The sequence below is a fragment of the Oreochromis niloticus genome, linkage group LG4 (genome assembly GCF_001858045.2).
Source record: "Oreochromis niloticus isolate F11D_XX linkage group LG4, O_niloticus_UMD_NMBU, whole genome shotgun sequence".
Classification (NCBI taxonomy): Eukaryota; Metazoa; Chordata; class Actinopteri; order Cichliformes; family Cichlidae; genus Oreochromis; species Oreochromis niloticus.
This window is the reverse complement of record NC_031969.2, coordinates 17,335,801-17,357,174: the sequence shown is the minus strand read 5'-3', so window position 1 is coordinate 17,357,174 and position 21,374 is coordinate 17,335,801. Positions and strand designations below refer to the sequence as shown.

General features: G+C 39.3%; 1 protein-coding gene and 1 long non-coding RNA gene across 5 annotated transcripts; both read left to right on the top strand.

Annotated features, from left to right (window-relative positions):
• The first annotated feature begins 1,369 nt into the window (after positions 1-1,369).
• On the top strand, positions 1,370-19,995 carry LOC106098794 (T-cell antigen CD7). Its single transcript, XR_003219963.1, has 6 exons — positions 1,370-1,426; positions 3,166-3,211; positions 3,845-4,168; positions 4,287-4,610; positions 18,972-19,117; positions 19,338-19,995. It is a non-coding gene; the product is annotated as a T-cell antigen CD7 (long non-coding RNA).
• On the top strand, positions 7,145-11,577 carry LOC109201947 (T-cell antigen CD7). Of its 4 annotated transcripts, none has more exons than XM_019358015.2 (4): positions 7,145-7,692; positions 9,598-9,921; positions 10,552-10,688; positions 11,066-11,577. In XM_019358015.2, the coding sequence occupies exons 1-4, from the start codon at positions 7,626-7,628 to the stop codon at positions 11,093-11,095; spliced, it is 558 nt and encodes a 185-aa protein (XP_019213560.1). In that variant the 5' UTR covers positions 7,145-7,625; the 3' UTR covers positions 11,096-11,577. The 4 variants fall into 4 exon arrangements, with proteins under 4 accessions (XP_019213560.1, XP_025762746.1, XP_019213559.1 ...); XM_025906961.1 differs by lacking the exon at positions 7,145-7,692 and adding an exon at positions 9,169-9,498 and having other exon boundaries at positions 10,573-10,688; XM_019358014.2 differs by lacking the exon at positions 7,145-7,692 and adding an exon at positions 9,181-9,498.
• Positions 19,996-21,374: the final 1,379 nt, after the last annotated feature.

Here is a 21,374-nt window from a genome sequence, read left to right as displayed (position 1 = left end):
GGATACATCAAGGAATTACAGCAGCCCGTCTTGATTGAATGGTGGTCTGTTGTGGACTCGATGACTCTAAGCCTCTTACTATGAATCCTTGGGGGTCTAGAAGGCAGATCCTTCTGTACAGATCAGACATGATTAATCTGATCTTTACTCACTGACTTGAAGTTTCTGGCTGTCACAGCACTCTTGAGACATAACGGACGACAGAAATGGGTCATTTTAAAGTTTATGGCGACCACACCAGAGTATTTGAGGCTAGTGTTTTTGCTGGGCCCACCTGATTAACCAGACTACATAATTTTACTGTATCGCTCATGCACTCAGGTCATAGACCTGCGTTTGTCTACGCAGGTCTATGACCTGAATACAAGTTATCAAGAATATTTCGAGCATTACTGACAACACTGGCTCCTTCAGAGCCAAACTGTGAGCTGTTCGTAGAGTTCTGTGGCACAGAGGTATGTTTCAGCCCTCATCTGCCGAGAAAGGCATGCACGGGTCACTCAAGATCAGGAAAAGAACTTCCTGCCCTGGAGAAATGCCAGGATGCCGGAGTGCACTCAATGAAGGCTTGTTTTCTCTAAGTGCTGCATCCACAGGGAAAGTCCTGTGCTTTTTATTACAGCCTATCACACAGAATCAGCCTAGATCCCTGGTGCTTTCCACAGTTTACTTCTGATGCACATATGACCACCGGTGGGAAGTAACAAGGTACAATTCAAGCGCTGTCTTTCAATGTGCTGTGCACTCATGTAGACATTTCTTTCACCACATATTTCTAATGACTTTTGAAGCATAGACAGTGACGTTTAACAGTTTATAAAACTGAGTCATGCTGCAGATGGTTAGATTGTAACAATGCAGTGTGTTAGTGCATAAATACTAACAATAAAGCAACAGGGTCACATGTAATAATGTAACACCTCTTCAGGCGCTTTAAGATTATAATATTTACTAATACTTCTATCAGATTTTGCATGTAGGTTTCCTGCATTTTCTTACTTGTACATTCCTGCTTCTACAAACAAGAGGTGCTCATACTTCATAGACCCTTTAGAAATGCACTCATTTGGAGTTTGCATCATTTGAGTCATAGCAAAGAAAAACTGCAGCGCTGTGGTTCACCCTTTTTTCTCCTGGTCAGCGGCTAATCAGTAAAACTGCTTTGGAAACAGACTCCCCTTTCTATCCCCCCCGATCATCCTACTAATCTTTATAGAAAGAGGGGAGATTACCATTTTCCTCTCCCACAGCCATATGCCAACTTATTTAACTGATGCCTGTGATGAATGTTTAAGCATCCTTGCTCATTTGCAACTTAAGTGTATTGACAGTACCATTAAAGCATGTGCAGTCCAGATGAGGCCTCCCTGTGTCTCGGGAGGATCCGAAAGGATGCGTGAGCACGGAAGCAGATTGGGAAAATGAGGTGAGTCATCTCTGAGTGACAATCAGCCAATCAATACCTCCGTGCAGTCATACTGGCCTGACTCAGCAACCTTTCTAGGCTGCTTAAAGGAAAATTGTGCGATTATCTCAAAACTATACATAGAAGAGCCAGATTAAAGCTGCTGAGCTGCCTTTGTGCAGTCGCTGTGAACAGAGATAAATCATCCTGATTATCTTGCAAATTCAAAAAACCTCCCACTCACCAGGAGCACAAACAGGAAGCACTGGTAGGCAAATGGGGCAGGGCTGTTTCCGCAGGCACAAAGGCCACATAAAAGCCCTGCTCGCAGCATCTGCTTCCAATCACATTGAACCTGCTTAACTGGATGAGACTGGAGGAAGGGAACTGATGGAGAAAAGAGTGATGGGGTGGACAGGGACCTTTTTTTTTTTATCCAGTCCCTGAGGAGAAACTGACAGAGCAAAAAGGAGAGGGGCTGTTTTCTGTAGTTATTGATTGACTGGTTGAGCCTGCGGTTCTCTCAGGTCGGTGCTTTTTGAGGTCATTTCTTCAACCTACTTTGGTCATCTTTTTATATCTTGCACTCTGCCTGTGACGACTGAAAGGCTTGGCAGCAGGACTTGATGATGATTCTCCATCTGTCCTTGAAAAACGTGGCTGGATATTTCTGCTTTAATATGTACATGTTAGATCTTTTTCTTTGCTGCTTCATACTCCGGTCCCTGTGATATAACGGTCAATGGGCGAGCTCCCAAACGCACATCCATTTTTTTTTTCCAGTGTGGTTGTGGTTTGCACTGAGGCCCCTGTGGGGATTTTAACAGCAGGATCTTGTTTGTTGCTTGTTAGAAACATCAGCTTTAAAGCACTTTTAAAAAAAATGAATGTGCTATTGTCGATTTTGGAATTAAAGTGAACATAATCTGCTGTTCCTTTGAAAAAGGTTTGACAGCGTGAGCGTGACACGGTTACTTCAAAGACAGTCAGTATGTGCAAAACATTATTTTTAAATCATTTTTGTTGTGTGCGACAATAAAGATTTAACCAACTTCAAAAATATTACAGATAACTGTAAAACACTCACTGTTGCACCTCTCTCCTGGCCTTATCAGTCCCTCAAATTTGGTGTCATTAATTCATAAGACCTGTTCGAACAGATTTTCAGTCCAGTTGTTGTGCAATTTGGCATACGTCACCCTTTTGTCCCTGTTTCACTTTCTTAAAAATGACTTCTTAACAACGACCCCTCCTCTGAGACCATTTGAGGCTTCAGTGAACAGCAATGAATCAACAGCTCTTTGCTAGCAGAGTACTTTCAGATTTTGAAAGCAGGACTTTTAATTCAGCATTACTGCTTGTGCCAAAGTTTTAAAAAGGTTTTTGTGCCACTAGAGGGCGATGCACAAGCTACTCTGACACTAAACTCCTTTCAGCATGATTTTTAGAAAAAACCCATAAATAACGCAATGATGATATTTTACAGAGCTTTAATGGAACATGGTCTGTGTTCATGTATGTCACATATGAGGTATGAGAAACTGAATATAAGACAATTTAAGACATTAAAAAAAACATCAGTTGGTCTGTTTTGTGATTTTTTATTCAGGGGTAGGTTGTTTTTTGCTTTTTGCAAAACCAGTTAGTGTCTGATTTCACAATGTCACATGCAGTGAAATCAAAAGCAGTTTTTCTTTAAGGAATTAGATTTTGTGTGAAACATAACTATCAGTGTCGACATGTCTGCCGTCTGGTTACAGCTGATAACCGTCCTCTGTCTGTCTTTTGGGACCCCATGCAGAGCAGGTAAGACTGACTTTTACTCAATAATTGAAAAAAGTGTCTTTCTTTGTGTAGAGCTGTGTGAGCCAGTGAACTGCTTTCCCTATGTGAAAACTGAAGGATGGAATTAACCGTGTTTTATGCTTCTCTCACTACATCACACTGTTTCTCCATTTTTCACCTTTTGCTTTACTCCAAACTCTTAATGCTTAAAAATTCTAAAAACTTAACAAGTAAAAAGCACAAAAGACAAGCACAGACAGCCTAACATCCACTTTCACTTGTAATATAACCGATCAGATCTTCAGTCTTATTTTAATGCTCTGCTACTCACAACATATGTAACATATCTACCCGCAAACAAAACTGTGTATGAAAAGTATTTTTAGAAATGTGTCAGGAGGTGTGGGTAAAAACATGAACACATTTCCTGTTGAATAATTAGACTTCGACTGAGCCTTCAGTGACACTCACTGTCAGCATGTCTGCTGTCTGCCTCTTCACTCTCATCCTTTGTCTCTATGGCACAGCTAGGACTGCTGCAGGTAAGGCTGAGACAGGTGTGTTACAGTAAATGATGTAAGGAGGAAGAGTTCATTCATGTTGATCAAACTGTATTGTGAGATGTGACTGTAAGTATTGGCTCTTTTTATGCAGATGGTTATGGAGTGGTACGGATAAATGTTGGCGAGCAAGTCACCATCCAGTGCAGAAGTGCTTCTAATCAGGATATGCTGTATTTGAAGAAAGGCCTCAATGAGGAAGAGGACATTTATTTCACAGATTCAAATACATCTACTATTAACCAAAAATTTACTGACAGACTTCAGTTTCATGGGAAATTACCCAATGTGGATATTCTCATCAAAAACCTGACCCTGAACGATACAGGACCGTACTGGTGTGTGTACAAATCGACCGACCAGAAATATGAGCTCAAAACCACAAAAGGCAGTGGGTCTGTGCTGCTGGTGGTGACAGGTGAGTCTGAGTGTTTGTTTTAATTCAAAGGCCATGCAGGAGTACAATATGTACAAAAATTCATATTGATCAAACTGTATTGTGAGATATGATTGTAAGTATTGTCTTTTATATGCAGATGGTTATGGAGTGATACGGAGAAATGTTGGACAGCAAATCACCATCCAGTGCAGAAGTGCTTCTAATCAGGATATGCTGTATTTGAAGAAAGGCCTCAATGAGGAAGAGGACATTTATTTCACAGATTCAAATACATCTACTATTAACCAAAAATTTACTGACAGACTTCAGTTTCATGGTAAATTACCCACTGTGGATATTCTGATCAAAAACCTGACCCTGGATGATACAGGACCGTACTGGTGTGTGTACAAATCGACCGACAAGAACTATGAGCTCAAAGCCACAAGAGGCATTGGGTCTGTGCTCCTGGTGGTGACAGGTGAGTCTGAGTGTTTGTTTTAATTCAAAAGCCGTGCAGGAGTACAATATGTACAAAAATCCACCAAGTGAGTGAGTCAGTAAGTTCACACACATTCTTAAACAGTGTTACAGAAACTGAGCACTTCTCTTTTTGTGTGGTCTGCAGTGCTGTCAAAATGTATTCGCTGCCTTCCTGATTTCCTAGTTTTTCTTTTGCATATTTACCACACTTAAAGGTTTCTGATCATCAAACAAATATTAATATTAAATAACTATAACATGAGTAGATGGAATTTTTGAATGACGATTTAATTTGTTAAGGGAAAGAAGCTATCCAAACCTACCTGGTACTGTGTGAAAAGTTCTTTAGATGCTGTTCTGGGTTCTTTTGTGACTTCCTGGATGAGTCGTTGCTGCACTCTTGGAATAATTTTGGTTAAACATTTTTTGATTAGCTGAAAAAAAAATGCAGGTGTGACAAATATGCAAATAAACAAATCAAGAAGAGGGCAAACATTTTTTAATAGGGAAGGAGAATTTGTAATTCTTTTGCAGGAACATCAAAATAGAAGTGTACAGACATAAAACATATTTTACAGACAGTTAGACTTAATTGCAACTTCACAGTAAAAGCACTGAAGTAATATATGAATATATTTTCTAGAAAACAGACCTTCACCTACGGTGCCTGAGTGTGAACAAACACAGGGTGACTCGCCCCTGGTCTCTGTGGTGAAATGTACTGCTGTGTTGATAGCTGTCCTCACGGCCTTTCTCATAGGGACCATCATCAAGGTATAAGCACATTTAAAACCATATAAGTAGAACCAAACATCAATTTTTTTTGCATTGTCCAATTTTACAACATGTCTGACCAGCAAATGCATAAAATTTTGAATAACATTTTTTTCAAAGAAAATGAGCTAATGACAAAAGAGTAAAAAAGAGTGAAACCTTCAGAGCTTGCACAGATCATAACCATAGTTATATTAATAATCACAGTATAATAATGTACAACAGCCCCACAACTCACTATATGTTTTCCTTCCAGAACAAACGCAACAAAGCAAGAAGAAGACGAGATGAGACCATTTAAACTCTGCACCAGAGTGCTGAAGATCAAGCTTTGTGGTAACTCAGTCTATTTTCACTCCTCAGGTCTTGTATGTGTCTCAGTGAAAGATGGGTAACAGTGAAGGAGAACGTAAAGCGGTACAACAAAAGAACAACTGGCACTGACGCTGCAGATTATTTAGAAATGCTTTGTATGAAAATAGATAATATAAGTCCATCACAGTTAAGCTCAAATATTGGGTTTTGTTTTACTTTTTTAAAATTATTGTACTGACATGAACATGTTTAAATTCATGTCACTTTTCCTGTTTGATTTTAATGTTTTTATTTACATATAAATGATTTTGTAGGATTAATTTTGTAAATCAGTGGTTTTCAGATTGTGGCCTGGGTCCTTCTGTTGGGCTCAGAGCAACTGTGAGTGGGGAAATAATGAGGGGAAACTATGTAAGTTGAATAATTGTGGAAAATAAACGTTTAATTGAATAAAATTTAATCTGGTTGCTTTTTTTTAAACCAAGAAAACAAACCTGACCAAAATGGCGCAAAGAGACTCAGACACTGAACTGCTGTCATCCTTCCAGCATGATTTATAGACTTTCTGAACATACTCCAAATAACCCAATGATAATATTTTAGAGGTTTAATGAGACATAATCTGTGTCCATGTACATCACATACATTTGTAATTTGAAGTGTAATCCAGTCCCTGAGGAGAAACTGACAGAGCAAAAAGGAGAGGGGCTGTTTTCTGTAGTTATTGATTGACTGGTTGAGCCTACGGTTCTCTCAGGTCGGTGCTTTTTGAGGTCATTTCTTCAACCTACTTTGGTCATCTTTTTATATCTTGCACTCTGCCTGTGACGACTGAAAGGCTTGGCAGCAGGACTTGATGATGATTCTCCATCTGTCCTTGAAAAACGTGGCTGGATATTTCTGCTTTAATATGTACATGTTAGATCTTTTTCTTTGCTGCTTCATACTCCGGTCCCTGTGATTTAACGGTCAATGGGCGAGCTCCCAAACGCACATCCATTTTTTTTTTCCAGTGTGGTTGTGGTTTGCACTGAGGCCCCTGTGGGGTTTTTAAAAGCAGGATCTTGTTTGTTGCTTGTTAGAAACATCAGCTTTAAAGCACTTAAAAAAAAAAAAAAAAATGAATGTGCTATTGTCAATTTTGGAATTAAAGTGAACATAATCTGCTGTTCCTTTGAAAAAGGTTTGACAGTGTGAGCGTGACACGGTTACTTCAAAGACAGTATGTGCAAAACATTATTTTTAAATCATTTTTGTTGTGTGCGACAATAAAGATTTAACCAACTTCAAAAATATTAAACTTAATACATGCATGCTTGTATTAATTGTATTATGCTTTTACTGCATTGGCTGTGTCTGGAATCATTGCCATAATGAAAAATGAAGCCATTACCAATCAGATGCTTTCCAGATGATACTGCATGGTGGATCAAAATCTGATGTGTTCATTATTCCATCAATTTTGACAAGATCCCTAACATCACCTGCTGAAATGCAGCCCAGACAGAACCTTGACAGTGTTTTACAGATAACTGTAAAACACTCACTGTTGCACCTCTCTCCTGACCTCCTCAGTACAGTCAAATTTGGAGTCATTAATCCATAAGACCTGTTCGAACAGATTTTCAGTCCAGTTGTTGTGCAATTTGGCATACGTCACCCTTTTCTCCCTGTTTCACTGTCTTAAAAATGACTTCTTAACAACGACCCCTCCTCTGAGACCATTTGAGGCTTCAGTGAACAGCAGATGAATCAACAGGTCTTTGCTTGCACAATGAGATTTTGAAATTTCAGGGGTAGGTTGTTTTTTGCTTTTTGCAAAACCAGTTAGTGTCTGGTTTCACAATGTCACATGCAGTGAAACCAAAAGCAGTTTTTCTTTAAGGAATTAGATTTTCTGTGGAACATAACTATCAGTGTCGACATGTCTGCCGTCTGGTTACAGCTGATAACCCTCCTATGTCTCTCTTTTGGGACCCCAAGCAGGGCAGGTAAAACTGACTTTTACTCAATAATTGATAAAAGTGTCTTTCTTTGTGTAGAGCTGTGTGAGCCAGTGAACTGCTTTCCCTATGTGAAAACTGAAGGATGGCATTAACCGTGTTTTTCTATCACCACATGACACTGTCTCACCATTTTTCACGTTTTGCTTTACTCCAAACTCTAAAAGATGCTTAAAAACTTAAAAAGTAAAAAGCACAAAAGACAAGCACAGACAGCCTAACATCCACTTTCACTTCTAATGTAACCGATCGGATCTTCAGTCTTATTTTATTGCCACTCACAACATATGTAACTGTGAAGGTGGATCCCGCCGTATAAACACAAGAGCACCTGGTGTGGTGATAGCACGTTTATTTTTATTGTAATAGTTCACTGTGGTTTCGGCATACGCTCGGGACACAGGCACTCCCGCTCAGCTGTCACGTCCACTCACCCGCCCTCCTCAACTGTCACTGCAACATAAAAAGAGTCACAATCAACCAGGTGTCCATGGCTGTGTCCCAATTCAGGGGCTGTGTCCCAATTCAGGGTCTGCATGCTTGAAGTACGCGCACTACGCGCAGTGGCGGTCCTAGCCTGTTTGGCGCCCTGGGCGAACACTCCTATCACCTATCACCTTAAATCTTCACTCAAAGACAAGTATCTTTGACAGTGTATATACAGATGTATTATGCATAAGAGACAAATATTGTTCGTTTAATATGTTGGCATTAATAAATTTGGCTCAATGCTTACATACATGTGTAAAAAGGAAAATGTACGAGCTGTGATAACTGTGTCTGATAGAATGAAGAGTAGACTGATAACTTTAGGTTTCTGAATATTAAACTTGTTTCTGCCTTTCATAGTGTGTAACTTGAAGGCCCTGAGTACTTTCTCCCACACTGAAAACACTGGAATGATCAAATTATTTGAACATCACCTAATAAGACTGATTCAGGACAGACAATTAGTTATTTTAAACTTTTCTAGCAGTCCTTCACAAACAGGGAACAGTCTGTCTATTCTCTCCATCTGTCAGCTGCTGCTGGCTCTTCCTCCTCCTCTTCCTCACACACTGTTTAAAATAACATGATATATATATCATAATAATCTGACAATACTATAATATTGGCCATATTATATTTACATTACCACAGTGAGATGATTTTAGTCTCATGAACAACATTAGCTAATTGTTATTTACTAATCTTAAAATGACTGTTCAGTACAGAAATGAAGCCCAACAATCATGTTTTACAGTCCTGTGGTCTCAACTAATCAAAGTGATGTCATGACAAAAATGAATGACCAACAAAACATTCTTTCTCCTTCATTTCTGTCAAACAAAGCTGTATGTAACGTTTCTCGCGGTTAGTACCTGAGCAGCACGACGAAGGCTAGACCATCCCATTTCACAAGCCTCTCACTTCCGCACTTGTGGTACTTATAGTACGCACCGTACGTAGTACGCGTAGTGCGCGTACTTCAAGCGTGCAGACCCTGAATTGGGACACAGCCCATGACACACCTGTTCACCCCGCCTCCACGCCGGCCCGGGAGCTCACTGTGCCACTCCTCCTCTGCAGCTGGCCAGAGACCACACCCACGCCACAGTATAGTGTATGAAAAGTATTTTTAGAAATGATGTCAGGCGGTGTGGGTAAAAACACGCACACATTTCCTGCTGCATAATTAGACTTCGACTGAGCCTTCAGTGACACTCACTGTCAGCATGTCTGCTGTCTGCCTCTTCACTCTCATCCTTTGTCTCTATGGCACAGCTAGGACTGCTGCAGGTAAGGCTGAGACAGGTGTGTTACAGTAAATGATGTAAGGAGGAAGAGTTCATTCATGTTGATCAAACTGTATTGTGAGATGTGACTGTAAGTATTGTCTCTTTTTATATGCAGATGGTCATGGAGTGGTACGGAGAAATGTTGGAGAGCAAGTCACCATCCAGTGCAGAAGTGCTTCTAATCAGGATATGCTGTATTTGAAGAAAGGCCTCAATGAGGAAGAGGACATTTATTTCACAGATTCAAATAAATCTACTATTAACCAAAAATTTACTGACAGACTTCAGTTTCATGGTAAATTACCCACTGTGGATATTCTCATCAAAAACTTGACCCTGAACGATACAGGACCGTACTGGTGCATGTACAAATCGACCGACCAGAAATATGAGCTCAAAACCACAAGAGGCAGTGGGTCTGTGCTGCTGGTGGTGACAGGTGAGTCTGAGTGTTTGTTTTAATTCAAAAGCCATGCAGGAGTACAATATGTACAAAAATCCACCAAGTGAGTGAGTCAGTAAGTTCACACATATTCTTAAACAGTGTTACAGAAACTGAGCACTTCTCCTTTTGTGTGGTCTGCAGTGCTGTCAAAATGTATTTGCTCCCTTCCTGATTTCCTAGTTTTTCCTGCACATTTACAACACTAAAATGTTTCTGATCATCAAACAAATTTTAATATAAAAAAATGTTAACCTGAGTAGATGGAATTTTTGAATGACGATTTCATGTATTAATGGGAAAACGCTATCCAAACCTACCTGGTACTGTGCAAAAAGTTGTTTAGATGCTGTTCTGGGTTCTTTTGTAACTTCCTTGAATGAGTTGCTTTCTGCACTCTTGGAATAATTTTGGTTACAATTTGTTTGTTGAGCTGAAAAATGTAAGTGTGACAAATATGCAAAGAAACAAATCAGTGAAAATGTTTCTGTACAAAAGAAAAATTTGTGATTTTTCAGAATTTTTTTGTAGGAACATCAAAATAGAATTGGACAGATATTTTACAGACAGACTTAATTGCAACTTCACAATAAAAACACTGAAGTAATATCTAAATATATTTTCTAGAAAACAGACTTTCACCTACGGTGCCTCAGTGTGACCAATCACAGGGTGACCTGCCCCTGATCCTGGCCTCTGTGGTGATCTGTGCTGGTGTGCTGATTGTCATCCTCGTGGCCTCTCTCATCTGTATCATCATCAAGGTATAAGCATGTTTAAAACCACAGAAGTAGAACCACACATCACTGTAATAGAATAATAATGTATTACAATAAATGACTGTACAGCTAGACCAGCAACAGGCCAGAAATGAATTTCATATTAAAACTGATTTTTTTTCTTTCTTTTCTTTTCTTTTTTTTTTTTGCATTGCCCAATTTTACAACATGTCTGACCACCAAATGTATAAAATTTGCTGGTCAGACATTATCTTTTAAGAAGATAGACTAATGACAAAAAAGCAGAAAAGAGTGAAACCCCAGCAAACAGAGCTTGCACAGATCATAGACATAGTTATATTAATAATCACAGTATAATAATGTACAACAGCCCCACAACTCACTATATGTTTTCCTTCCAGAACAAACGCAACAAAGCAAGAAGAAGATGAGATGAGACCATTTAAACTCTGCACCAGAGTGCTGAAGATCAAGCTTTGTGGTAACTCAGTCTATTTTCACTCCTCAGGTCTTGTATGTGTCTCAGTGAAAGATGGGTAACAGTGAATGAGAACATAAAGCGGTACAACAAAAGAACAACTGGCACTGACGCTGCAGATTATTTAGAAATGCTTTGTATGAAAATAGATAATATAAGTCCATCACAGTTAAGCTCAAATATTGGGTTTTGTTTTACTTTTTTAAAATTATTGTACTGACATGAACATGTTTAAATTCATGTCACTTTTCCTGTTTGATTTTCATGTTCTTTACATATAAATGATTGTGGAGGATTAATTTTGTAAATCAGTGGTTTTCAGATTGTGGCCTGGGTCCTTCTGCTGGGCTCAGAGCAACTGTGAGTGGGGAAAATAATGAGGGGAAACTATGTAAGTTGAATAATTGTGGAAAATAAACGTTTAATTGAACAAAATTTAATCTGGTTGCTTTTTTTTAAACCAAGAAAACAAACCTGACCAAAATGGCGCGAAGAGACTCAGACACTGAACTGCTGTCATCGACTTTCTGAACATAGTCCAAATAACCCAATGATAATATTTTAGAGGTTTAATGAGACATAATCTGTGTCCATGCACATCACATACATTTGTAATTTGAAGTGTCTGACCTGGAAGTCGGAGTTAAAGATATTTATTGTCACTTGTGTATATTTTGACTACAGCTAAAAGTTCAGTGTCTGGTTTTGCAACGTGATGTGTTTTGTGAAAAAAGCAGTGAAACCAAAAGTAGTTTTTCTTTGAGGAATTAGATTTTGTGTGGACTTTACATAGCCATCAGTACCACAAACGCTATTATGTAAAACTATTCTTAGAACTGTGTCAGGTGGTGTGGGTAAAAACATGCAAAGAGTTAGACTTGAGTGACACTCGCTGTCAGCATGTCTGTGTCTGCCTCTTCATTCTTATCCTTTGTCTCTATGGCACAGCTGCAGGTGAGGCTGAGACAGGTGTGTTATAGTAAATGATGACGACTGTAAGCACTGTCTCTTTTTTATGGAGATGTGGAAGGAGTGATACGGAGAAATGTTGGACAAATGTCATGGTTCTGGGTCATGTTGACCCAGCATTTTGAGTTTCATGCCTCTTTGTATTATGATGCTCTGAACTCATTAATGAGTAGCTCCTCCATTATTGACTTTCCCATCAGAACTACTTGACATAAAATTACAATGAATCCACATTTTTGCATCTGCCTTTTGTTTTGTACCTTTTCCCCAGCCACAAATAAACGGCTCGCCTCTTGTTAAATTATAGTTTGTTAAGTGTCTGCGTTTGGGTCCTCCTCTCTTCACACAGTCTGCCAGCGCAGACCTTGACAGAGAGGCTTCAATGAGGAGGAGGACATTTTTTTCACTGATTCACAAAAATCTGCAATTAACCAAAAATTTACTGAGAGACTTCAGTTTCATTGGAAATTCCCCAATGTGGATATTCTCATCAAAAACCTGACCCTAAAAGATACAGGGCCGTGCAGGTGCGTGTACAAAATAACTAACAGGAACTATGCAGTTAAAACCACAAGCGGCTCAGGGTCTGTGCTACTCGTGGTGACAGGGGAGCCTCATTCGTTCATTTATTCTTCTCGAAACACCTTCTGAGCTGAACATATTCCCCCAGACATTTTCTTCACAGTTCAACACAGGGGCTTACAATAAAATCCACCAAAGCAGCATAGAGAAAGTCACTGTGTTTCATCTAATGAGTTTCATTTCAGCAAGTCTACAAGCATTAAACAGACCAGTGTTAAAAAGAATGAGCATCTCTGGGGGTTTTTTTTTTGGTTTTTTGTGGTCTGCAATGCTGTGAAAATGTATGCCCACTTCCTGGTTTCTTAGGTTTATGCATATTTCTCACACTTACCTTATTTAAGATCCTCAAACAAATTTTAGTAATAGACAAAACAAACACGCAATACAGTTTTTCAATGATGAGCTATTTAATTAAAGGAAAAAAATCTATCCAAACCTACCTGAAATATGTGACAGTAATTGTACTGTGCAGGAATTGTTCTAATTCAGCCACATTGAAATGATTTTTGGTTATGAAGATCCTGTTAAGATCATGCTGAAACATCTCAATCTAATTTAAGTCCAGATTTTGAATAAGCCATTCCAAACCCTTTTTGTTTTGTTCTTTTTGAAACTGATGGCCAGAAATATTCTTTCAGGATTTTCTGGCAGTGAACAGAATTCATGGTTTGATCAATTACTGAAACTCAACATAATGTTCTCGATTAGGTTGGCAGTCTTCGCGAGAGACTCCACTTTGCATGTCAGTTAGCACAGGAAAATTTGACACATGCACAGACTAAGATCAAGGCTCATTATGATAAAAACAAAAAAAACTGTAACAGAAGTGTCCGGCCTGGAGAGGAAGTGTTGGTACTATCTATAGTAGGATCCAGCTTGTAAGCCAAGTTCGCTGGTCCATGTCTAGTAGAACGGAAAATCAGTGACAATAAATATGTGATCCAAACCCCACATAGACAGAGAAAGTTAGAGGTTTGCCACATTAACATGTTGAAATCATATTACTAAAGAAACCACTTGGTTGCGCCAGTCCTTGTGTGCACCACTAGTGTCATGATGCGCTGGTTAGCAGCCCGCTGAAAAAGTCTGAGATCTTAAATAATCCAGAAACCAAACTAAGTTTAGACACTTTCTCATTCAATGTATTTTCTTTATTTTACTACTTTCTATGTTGCAGATACATCCTGAGGACATAAAGCTTATGGGTAAGTTCAGTAAGGAAGATCTATGGTCTCACATCTGTCCTCTAAGCTTTATCACTCCCACTTTCCCACGCCGTCAAGCTGTTTCTGTCATCAATGGTCTGGTCCAATCACCTTCTCTTGGCCTTGTCCAGCCTAATGATCATTCATGGTGCATACTTTTTTAATCTCACTGCACATCTGTCATTCTCCTTTGCAGGCGCCTTTGTGCATCCCACCTCCTCTCCATCTCCACCTCTCATCACTCAACTCTCATCATTCAAGCCACCTTCATCTCCACCATTTTAGATTCCTGAAAGTAGCCACCCTTTGCTTTGTTGACATTGCTGCAAACCCTTGGCCTTCTCTCAATGAGCTTCATGAAGAGTCACCTGAAATGGTTTTCACTTCACAGGTCTGCCGTGTCAGGGTTCATTTGTGGAATTTCTTCTTAATGGGGTTGGAAGCATTAGTTGTTTTGTGCAGAAGTGAGGTTGGTACACAGGTGACAGCTGTTAGAATCCATATTATAGCAAGAACCAATCAGCAAAGTAAAGAGAAATGACAGTCTATCATTACTTTAAGAACTGAAGGTTAGTAAGTCTGGAAAATTGGTAAAACTTTGAATGTGTCCCGAAAACCTATCAAGCACTCGATGAAACTGGTTGAAATGAGGACTGCCCCAGGAAAGGAAGACCAAGAGTCATCTCTGCTGCTGAGGATAAATTCATCCGAGTCAGCAGCCTCAGAAATGGCAAGGTAACAGTACCTCAGATTAGAGCCCAGATAAATGCCACACAGAGTTCCAGGAGCATTTGTCACGGCTCGAGACGAGAGGTGGACTCAAATGCAGATTCAACCGGAGGCTCAGAGTGTAGTGAACAAAGAACTTTATTAACTATGATGAGATGCACAAAGTAAATGAGGCTAGAGCTATGAACATGAACTAAGTGATTCAGAACTACGAAGCGTCACTATGGCGGCAGGGCGTGGGAACTTGACAGGGGAAACTGCGGCTGGCCTGGGGCACTGTAACAGAAGGAGAGGGGAGTACCGAGGAGAACAAGGTAAGTAAAAATACTTTGATTAACTTGAGAAACGTGAGGCCACAAACTAACATGGGTTAGCAGAAGACGAAGACTAGTTGTGAGAGACGGTCTTATGTACTGCCATTCTTAATTGCCACCAGGTGAGAATCCAGGGAGGAGCAATGAGGGTTCCACCCAGAGGAGGAGAGCGGATGCTTTGGAAAATTACTGTGACTCACCCAGACCATGACAGCAGACACATCTCCACATCAACTGCTCAGAGGAGACTGCGCGAATCAGGACTTTATGGCCAAGTAGCTGCTAAGAAACCACTACTAAGGAAAAGCAACAAGCAGAAGAGATTTGTTTGGGCCAAGAAAAACAATGAGTCATTTTAGAACAGATCGAGATCGGGCCTTTTGGAAAAAAAAGAAAGGAAAAGAAAAACTTCCCTCAGTTTTAATGATTCAGAGGTAACTTTAAAAAACAGAAAACAGCCAAAGACGTTCCTGTTCAGATGGACATTTGATTTAACTATGTGTCTGACCCTGTGTTGTTCAAGAAGCTGTTTCATTGTTTAGATTTATTTCTTTTTTCTTTTAGAGTCAGGCACCCTGTCTGTTAAAGATGCTTTATAAATCAACTTTGCTTGCTTTTCTAATAAAACATGAAATTCTTATTATTTTTGTTTAAAATCATTTTTTTTTTTATGTTTATCAGGAATTCAAACAAAATGTTTTACAGGGGAAACCTGACCAAAGCAGACTTGAGGGACAAAAATATTTGCAGTGACCTTTTTACCATTAACACATTCTTTATGATACCCATGAATTCATCTGTGGACATGAATGTGTGCAGTTCTTAAATCTCCCTGCTTATCAAACAAAAGAAACATTTGTGTATAGCTGTCTGGATGGAAGCTTTTGCAGAGGTTTTAACAGGGTTGTCTCCATGGCTCGTAAAAGTTCAGCTTTCAGACTCATTTTAATCACTCGTTCTTGCTTTTGCACTCATAAAGACATAATCACATGTGGATTTGGAGAGACTTTGTCTGTACCCGGAGCCTGAGTAGCAGAAGAAAAGCATTCCCAGTAAATACATCTGGGAATGCACCCATGAAAGTAACCTCAGCGAACACGAGCCAGCAACCCGTGAGAACAGTCAACTCTTACCTGTCATACCACTCTGTGGTAATCGGCCTTAAACTGACAAAAAGAAAAAGACTTGAAACCACTGTTTGGATATCAGCTTTGGTAATATTTTGATAATATTATTATGTAATATTAGCAACAAATTCTTACTTGTTATGAATACAGAAGTCTTAATTAAAGTCTTGTCGAGCTTTTGAGTCTTTTGCACTAACTGTGACACTCCCCTTTAGTCCAGCAGCTACTTGTCTCCCATCAAGGACCAGAGGTTGGTCCACAATGTGCACGTGCAAAGCAAGCAGAAAAAACCCTGCTGGCATCTCAGCTTGAAAAGCTTAAGCCTTTGTTGACGGGACACCCTGTGGATCTCAGTAGGGTGAAAGACAAGCCTGCTTCCTGTGACTATAGCCAACTGCAGCCACAAGATGGTAGTAAAGTAAAGGCTGAATGCAAGCAGGCAGGGAGTTTTATGACAGACTGATGAAAGATGACGCTTTGGTTTTAATTGATGTCTATTCTGAGATTCCACCAGGCGAGCACTAGTGAAATCTGAAGCACACATATATTGTTTCTACAGAAGAAGAGATAAGTAGCATCCAGGTGCTGCCAATCAAATGTACTTGATCAAATGATTATCATCAGATGTGAGCCCCTCTATAAAAGCAGAATTTATGGCAGTTTACTGATCTGGAAAATTGTTAAACAATGCCACAATTTTCCCTGGAGTGGATTCCCGAGTGAATTCACCCCAGACTGTGCAATGCTCAGAGAAACTGCAAAGAAAGCAAGCGCTAACTGGGCTTCAGTTAGCACGTTAAATGCCAACTGTTCATGGCAGCACAGTTAGAAAAAGTAGCATGATGTGTGTTAAATGGTTGCCAGGGTCTCTGACCTGGGTGCCCTGCAGTCATTGAGTCAACCATGAACTCTTCTGTATACTAAAGTATTTTAGAGTCAAATGTGAGGCCATGTGTCTGACAGTTAAAGCTCGTCTGAAATTATATCATGCAGTAGGATGAATGTATAACAGAATGACTTAAAAAGAAAACAATGCTATTGGAATGACCCAGTAAAAGTTCAGACCTCAAGCTTATCAAGATGCTCAGTGGGAAATTAAGACTGCTGTACGTAAACAAATGTCTGCAAACCTCAGCGAACTGAAACTACACTGCAAAAAACAGTGGGCCAAAATCTCACCACAACAATGTGCAATACTGATAAAGTCATACAGGAAACAATTAATTCAAGTTAGTGTTTTACAAGGTGGCTCAATGAGCTGCTGAATTATGTAGTGTGCTTAGTTTCTCACAGAACTGCTTAGAGGGCTGTGAAAACTTCGCAAGATAAACATCATTCTGCAGTAGTCTGTGGTTAGCACCAAATAGCTGTTTCTCTGCTGCTAGGGGGCAATGTAAGTGTCTAAAAATGGCCCTCCAGCCTCTGTTGACAATCTCCTGGCCTACTTTGACATGATTTGTCCACACTGCATAAACATAAATAGTCTAAATCACCCAGAGATAATACTTCAGAGAGGTTTTATGAAGAACAGTCTAATTTTTATTTCGATCACACACATTTATAGTGACCCGAGGAACTGAGGAATTTTATCATTAAATAAAAGCTCTTGATTTTTGCAGAAAAGCAGATCTAACCTATTTGTTTGTCAGGTGTCTTTGTCCTGTTGCATCTTTTCCCCCTTTGAGGGACTGCAAGCTCCTAAAACATATGAAGCAATGACAATACCTTGCCTGAAAACCAGAAAAGTTTAAAATGCTACATTGGTTTGACCTCAGATTAAAGGTGGCTTTAATGCTCTGCCAGTGATAGTGAATGCAAGGTGCTTGAATTTTCATTGTCACTCACTGATACCACTACGTCACGTGTTGCTTTCAAGAACTGTGTCAGGCGCTGTGGGTAAAAACATGCACACATTTCCTGTTGAATAGTTAGACTTCAGCTCAACCTGGAGTGACACTCACTGTCAGCATGTCTGCTGTCTACCTCTTCATTCTCATCCTTTGTCTCTATGGCACAGCTAGGACTGCTGCAGGTAAGGCTGAGACAGGTGTGTTACAGTAAATGATGTAAGGAGGAAGAGTTCATTCATGTTGATCAAACTGTATTGTGAGATATGACTGTAAGTATTGTCTCTTTTTATATGCAGATGGTCATGGAGTGGTACGGATAAATGTTGGAAAGCAAATCACCATCCAGTGCAAAAGTGCTTCTAATCAGGATATGCTGTATTTGAAGAAAGGCCTCAATGAGGAGGAGGACATTTATTTCACAGATTCAAATAAATCTACTATTAACCAAAAATTTACTGACAGACTTCAGTTTCATGGGAAATTACCCAATGTGGATATTCTCATCAAAAACCTGACCCTGGATGATACAGGACCGTACTGGTGTGTGTACAAATCGACCGACCAGAAATATGAGCTCAAAACCACAAAAGGCAGTGGGTCTGTGCTGCTGGTGGTGACAGGTGAGTCTGAACAGTTTATTTATGCTTCTGCAAAACTTACTGAGCTGAAAGTATTCCACTGGACATTTCTTTTGTCCAAAAACCATGTAAGAGTTCAACATGTGCTTTACAACAAAATCCACCAAAGTATTGTAGAGGAAGATGTAGAACTAATGACTCATGTGATCCATCAATCAATATCAGACTGTTTATATTTATTGTTATTTATATTAGAGGCAGAAAGTGTTTTATTTCATTTTAAACAGACTGATGTTACAGAAATGGTGCGTTTCTGCTTTTGTGTGGCTCTAAATTTGATTTCTCTGAATTTCTTTTTTTAATTTGTGATGTCAGAATGGAAAAAATACAGATGGAGGGAAAAATCCTAATGAAACAGAAATATTTACAACTTTACATTAAAAACAATTTAATAACATATGAATATAATTTCTAGAAAGCAAATCAACTGATTCATTAGCAGATCAACGGTCTGAGTGCCTTGAGCAGTCCCAGAGTGACCTGGTCCTGGTCACTGTGGTCATCTGTGCAGCTGTGCTCATTGTCGTCCTCACTGTCTTCCTCATATGGATCATCCTCAAGGTATGTGTTTTGATGTGACTGCACATGTGTGTGTGTGACTTGTAAATGCTAAAACATCATAAGTCATATAATCATAAAATGCCTCTTTAGAAATCGTATTGTTACAAAGATGAAGAGAGACTGAAATCTCAGCAACAAGCTTCACAAAATTCAGGGAATAATAATCAAATCGCTTAACGTGACCTGCAAATAACAGTCGGCATTGTGTTTTTCCTCCCAGACCAGGCCCTTGCGCAGCACAGTGAAAAAAAGACCTGTCCCGGTCAACGACGTTTATGAGGACATGCGCGGCACAATCAGGCGCTGAAGAGTTTACAGAGCCGACGCCGTGAACTCTCGGCACCACTGTGGTGTAAGCTCGGTCTGTTCTCACGCTTCATGTCATGTGTGGGTGTCTGTTAAAGAGCAACAGTGAGGTAAAATGGTGCAACAGAAGAACACTTGCTCTGTAGATTATTTGTAATCTTTATAAGAGGATTATCAGCATTGAGGCTTGTCCGTGGTATTTGGGGATGTACCCAGACGGAGAGGTTTTGGTTCACTTTTTTTTTCAACTATAAATATGTTAATCTTTGTTGTCAGTTTTTCCAAAAACGTAGCTTTTTTGTACTAAACTTTTTTTAAATATAATTTAATGCAATATGTGATGTCTTTGGGGTGTACAGTGGCTGCAGCGTGAGTCAGGGTGGGTGGGACATTCACCTGGGGTGGGGTGGACTGAATGAATTGAATTAATATGTGTTTGTGTACATGTGTTGATTTTTCCAGCATCTGAACAGGGGGAAAAGCCAGAAAACAGTTAATGCAAATAAAGACACGAATGTCTTGTAAAATACTATGTATTTTCATCTTAATAAACTATCTGCCATTCATATGAATCTAGTTAGTTTTTATTTATTTTTTAGTAAGACGTGGGACTGAGATCACTACAGAAGTACCAACTCACAGCATAATACAACAATGTTACAACGTGTTAATACAGCACCAGATATGTTGGTGTGCAATGTCTACATGTCTTCATACGTTAGCGTGATTTTAACAACAGGACCATGTTCGTTACTCAAACTAATCAAACTAAAGTAATGCTAGGACTATTACTTTAAAGGCACGCATAAAAACTGTTATAATTTTAAAATGTTTCCATCATATCCTAAAGAAGTAACACTTTAGCTCTTAAAGCTTATGTTCATTTCCACTGTAAAAGATTTATAATACAACTGTGACCAACGTCATTTTTCTAAATGGTTGTTAATTTTATTTTATTTTTTTAAATAACTAAAAAAACTACGGCGGGGTTGCTATAAATTAAAGTAATTTCCTCACTTACAGGCAGCTGGATGTCAGAAACTTACTGTAAAAAGTATTTTCAGTAACACACTCTATTTTTCATTTACAGTAATTAAAAAAATCACTCTGATGTTGTGAAACCCTCTAGACCACAACCCTGAGAGGAAAAAAATCTAATCAAAATACCACATGAAAACGTATTTTTAGCTGCTTACTTTACAGTCAGGGACTGTAAGGCAGAGGGCAACAAAACAAGTCAGAGGACAGGGCACTTAAAAATGTCTCAGATATATGTAAATGAATAACAATAATAATTTATACTAACCTTTCAGTATTTTAAAAGAAATCTTCTCTCTCATTGGCCAATTTTTCTCAGCCAGGTTACCACGGTGAATGGAATTGCAGTAGTCTCAGGTACTTTCCCACACTCCTTTGGCATTTACAGTAATTTAGTGTTTAGACATATTACAGTATCTTACTGTGCAGTGGTGTGAAGAAGTGTTTGCCCACTTCTTGATTTACTTTTTTGGGGGGTGTTTTTCATACTTTTCAGATCATCAAACACATTTACATATTAGAAAAAGATAACGCAAGTAAACACAATGCAGTTTCTAAATGAAGGTGTTTTTTATTGGGGGGGGGGGGGGGGGGCTGTAACTCTTTTACAGCTCTGTGGAGGAATTTTGGCCCACTCATCTTTGCAGAATTGTTGTAATTCAGCCACAGTGGAGGGTTTCCAATTGAGATGCTGTGGTGGTGCCACAGAATCTCAGTCGGATTCAGGTCAGGACTTTAACTGGGCCACTCCAAAGTCTTCATTTAGTTTCTTAAGCCATCCAGAGATAGACTTTTTAGTGTGTTTTGGATCAATGTCCTGCTGCAGAAGCTAAGTGCGCATCAGCTTGAGGTCATCAACAGATGCTGGACATTCTCCTCCAGGATGTTTTGGTAGACGGCAGAATTCATGGTT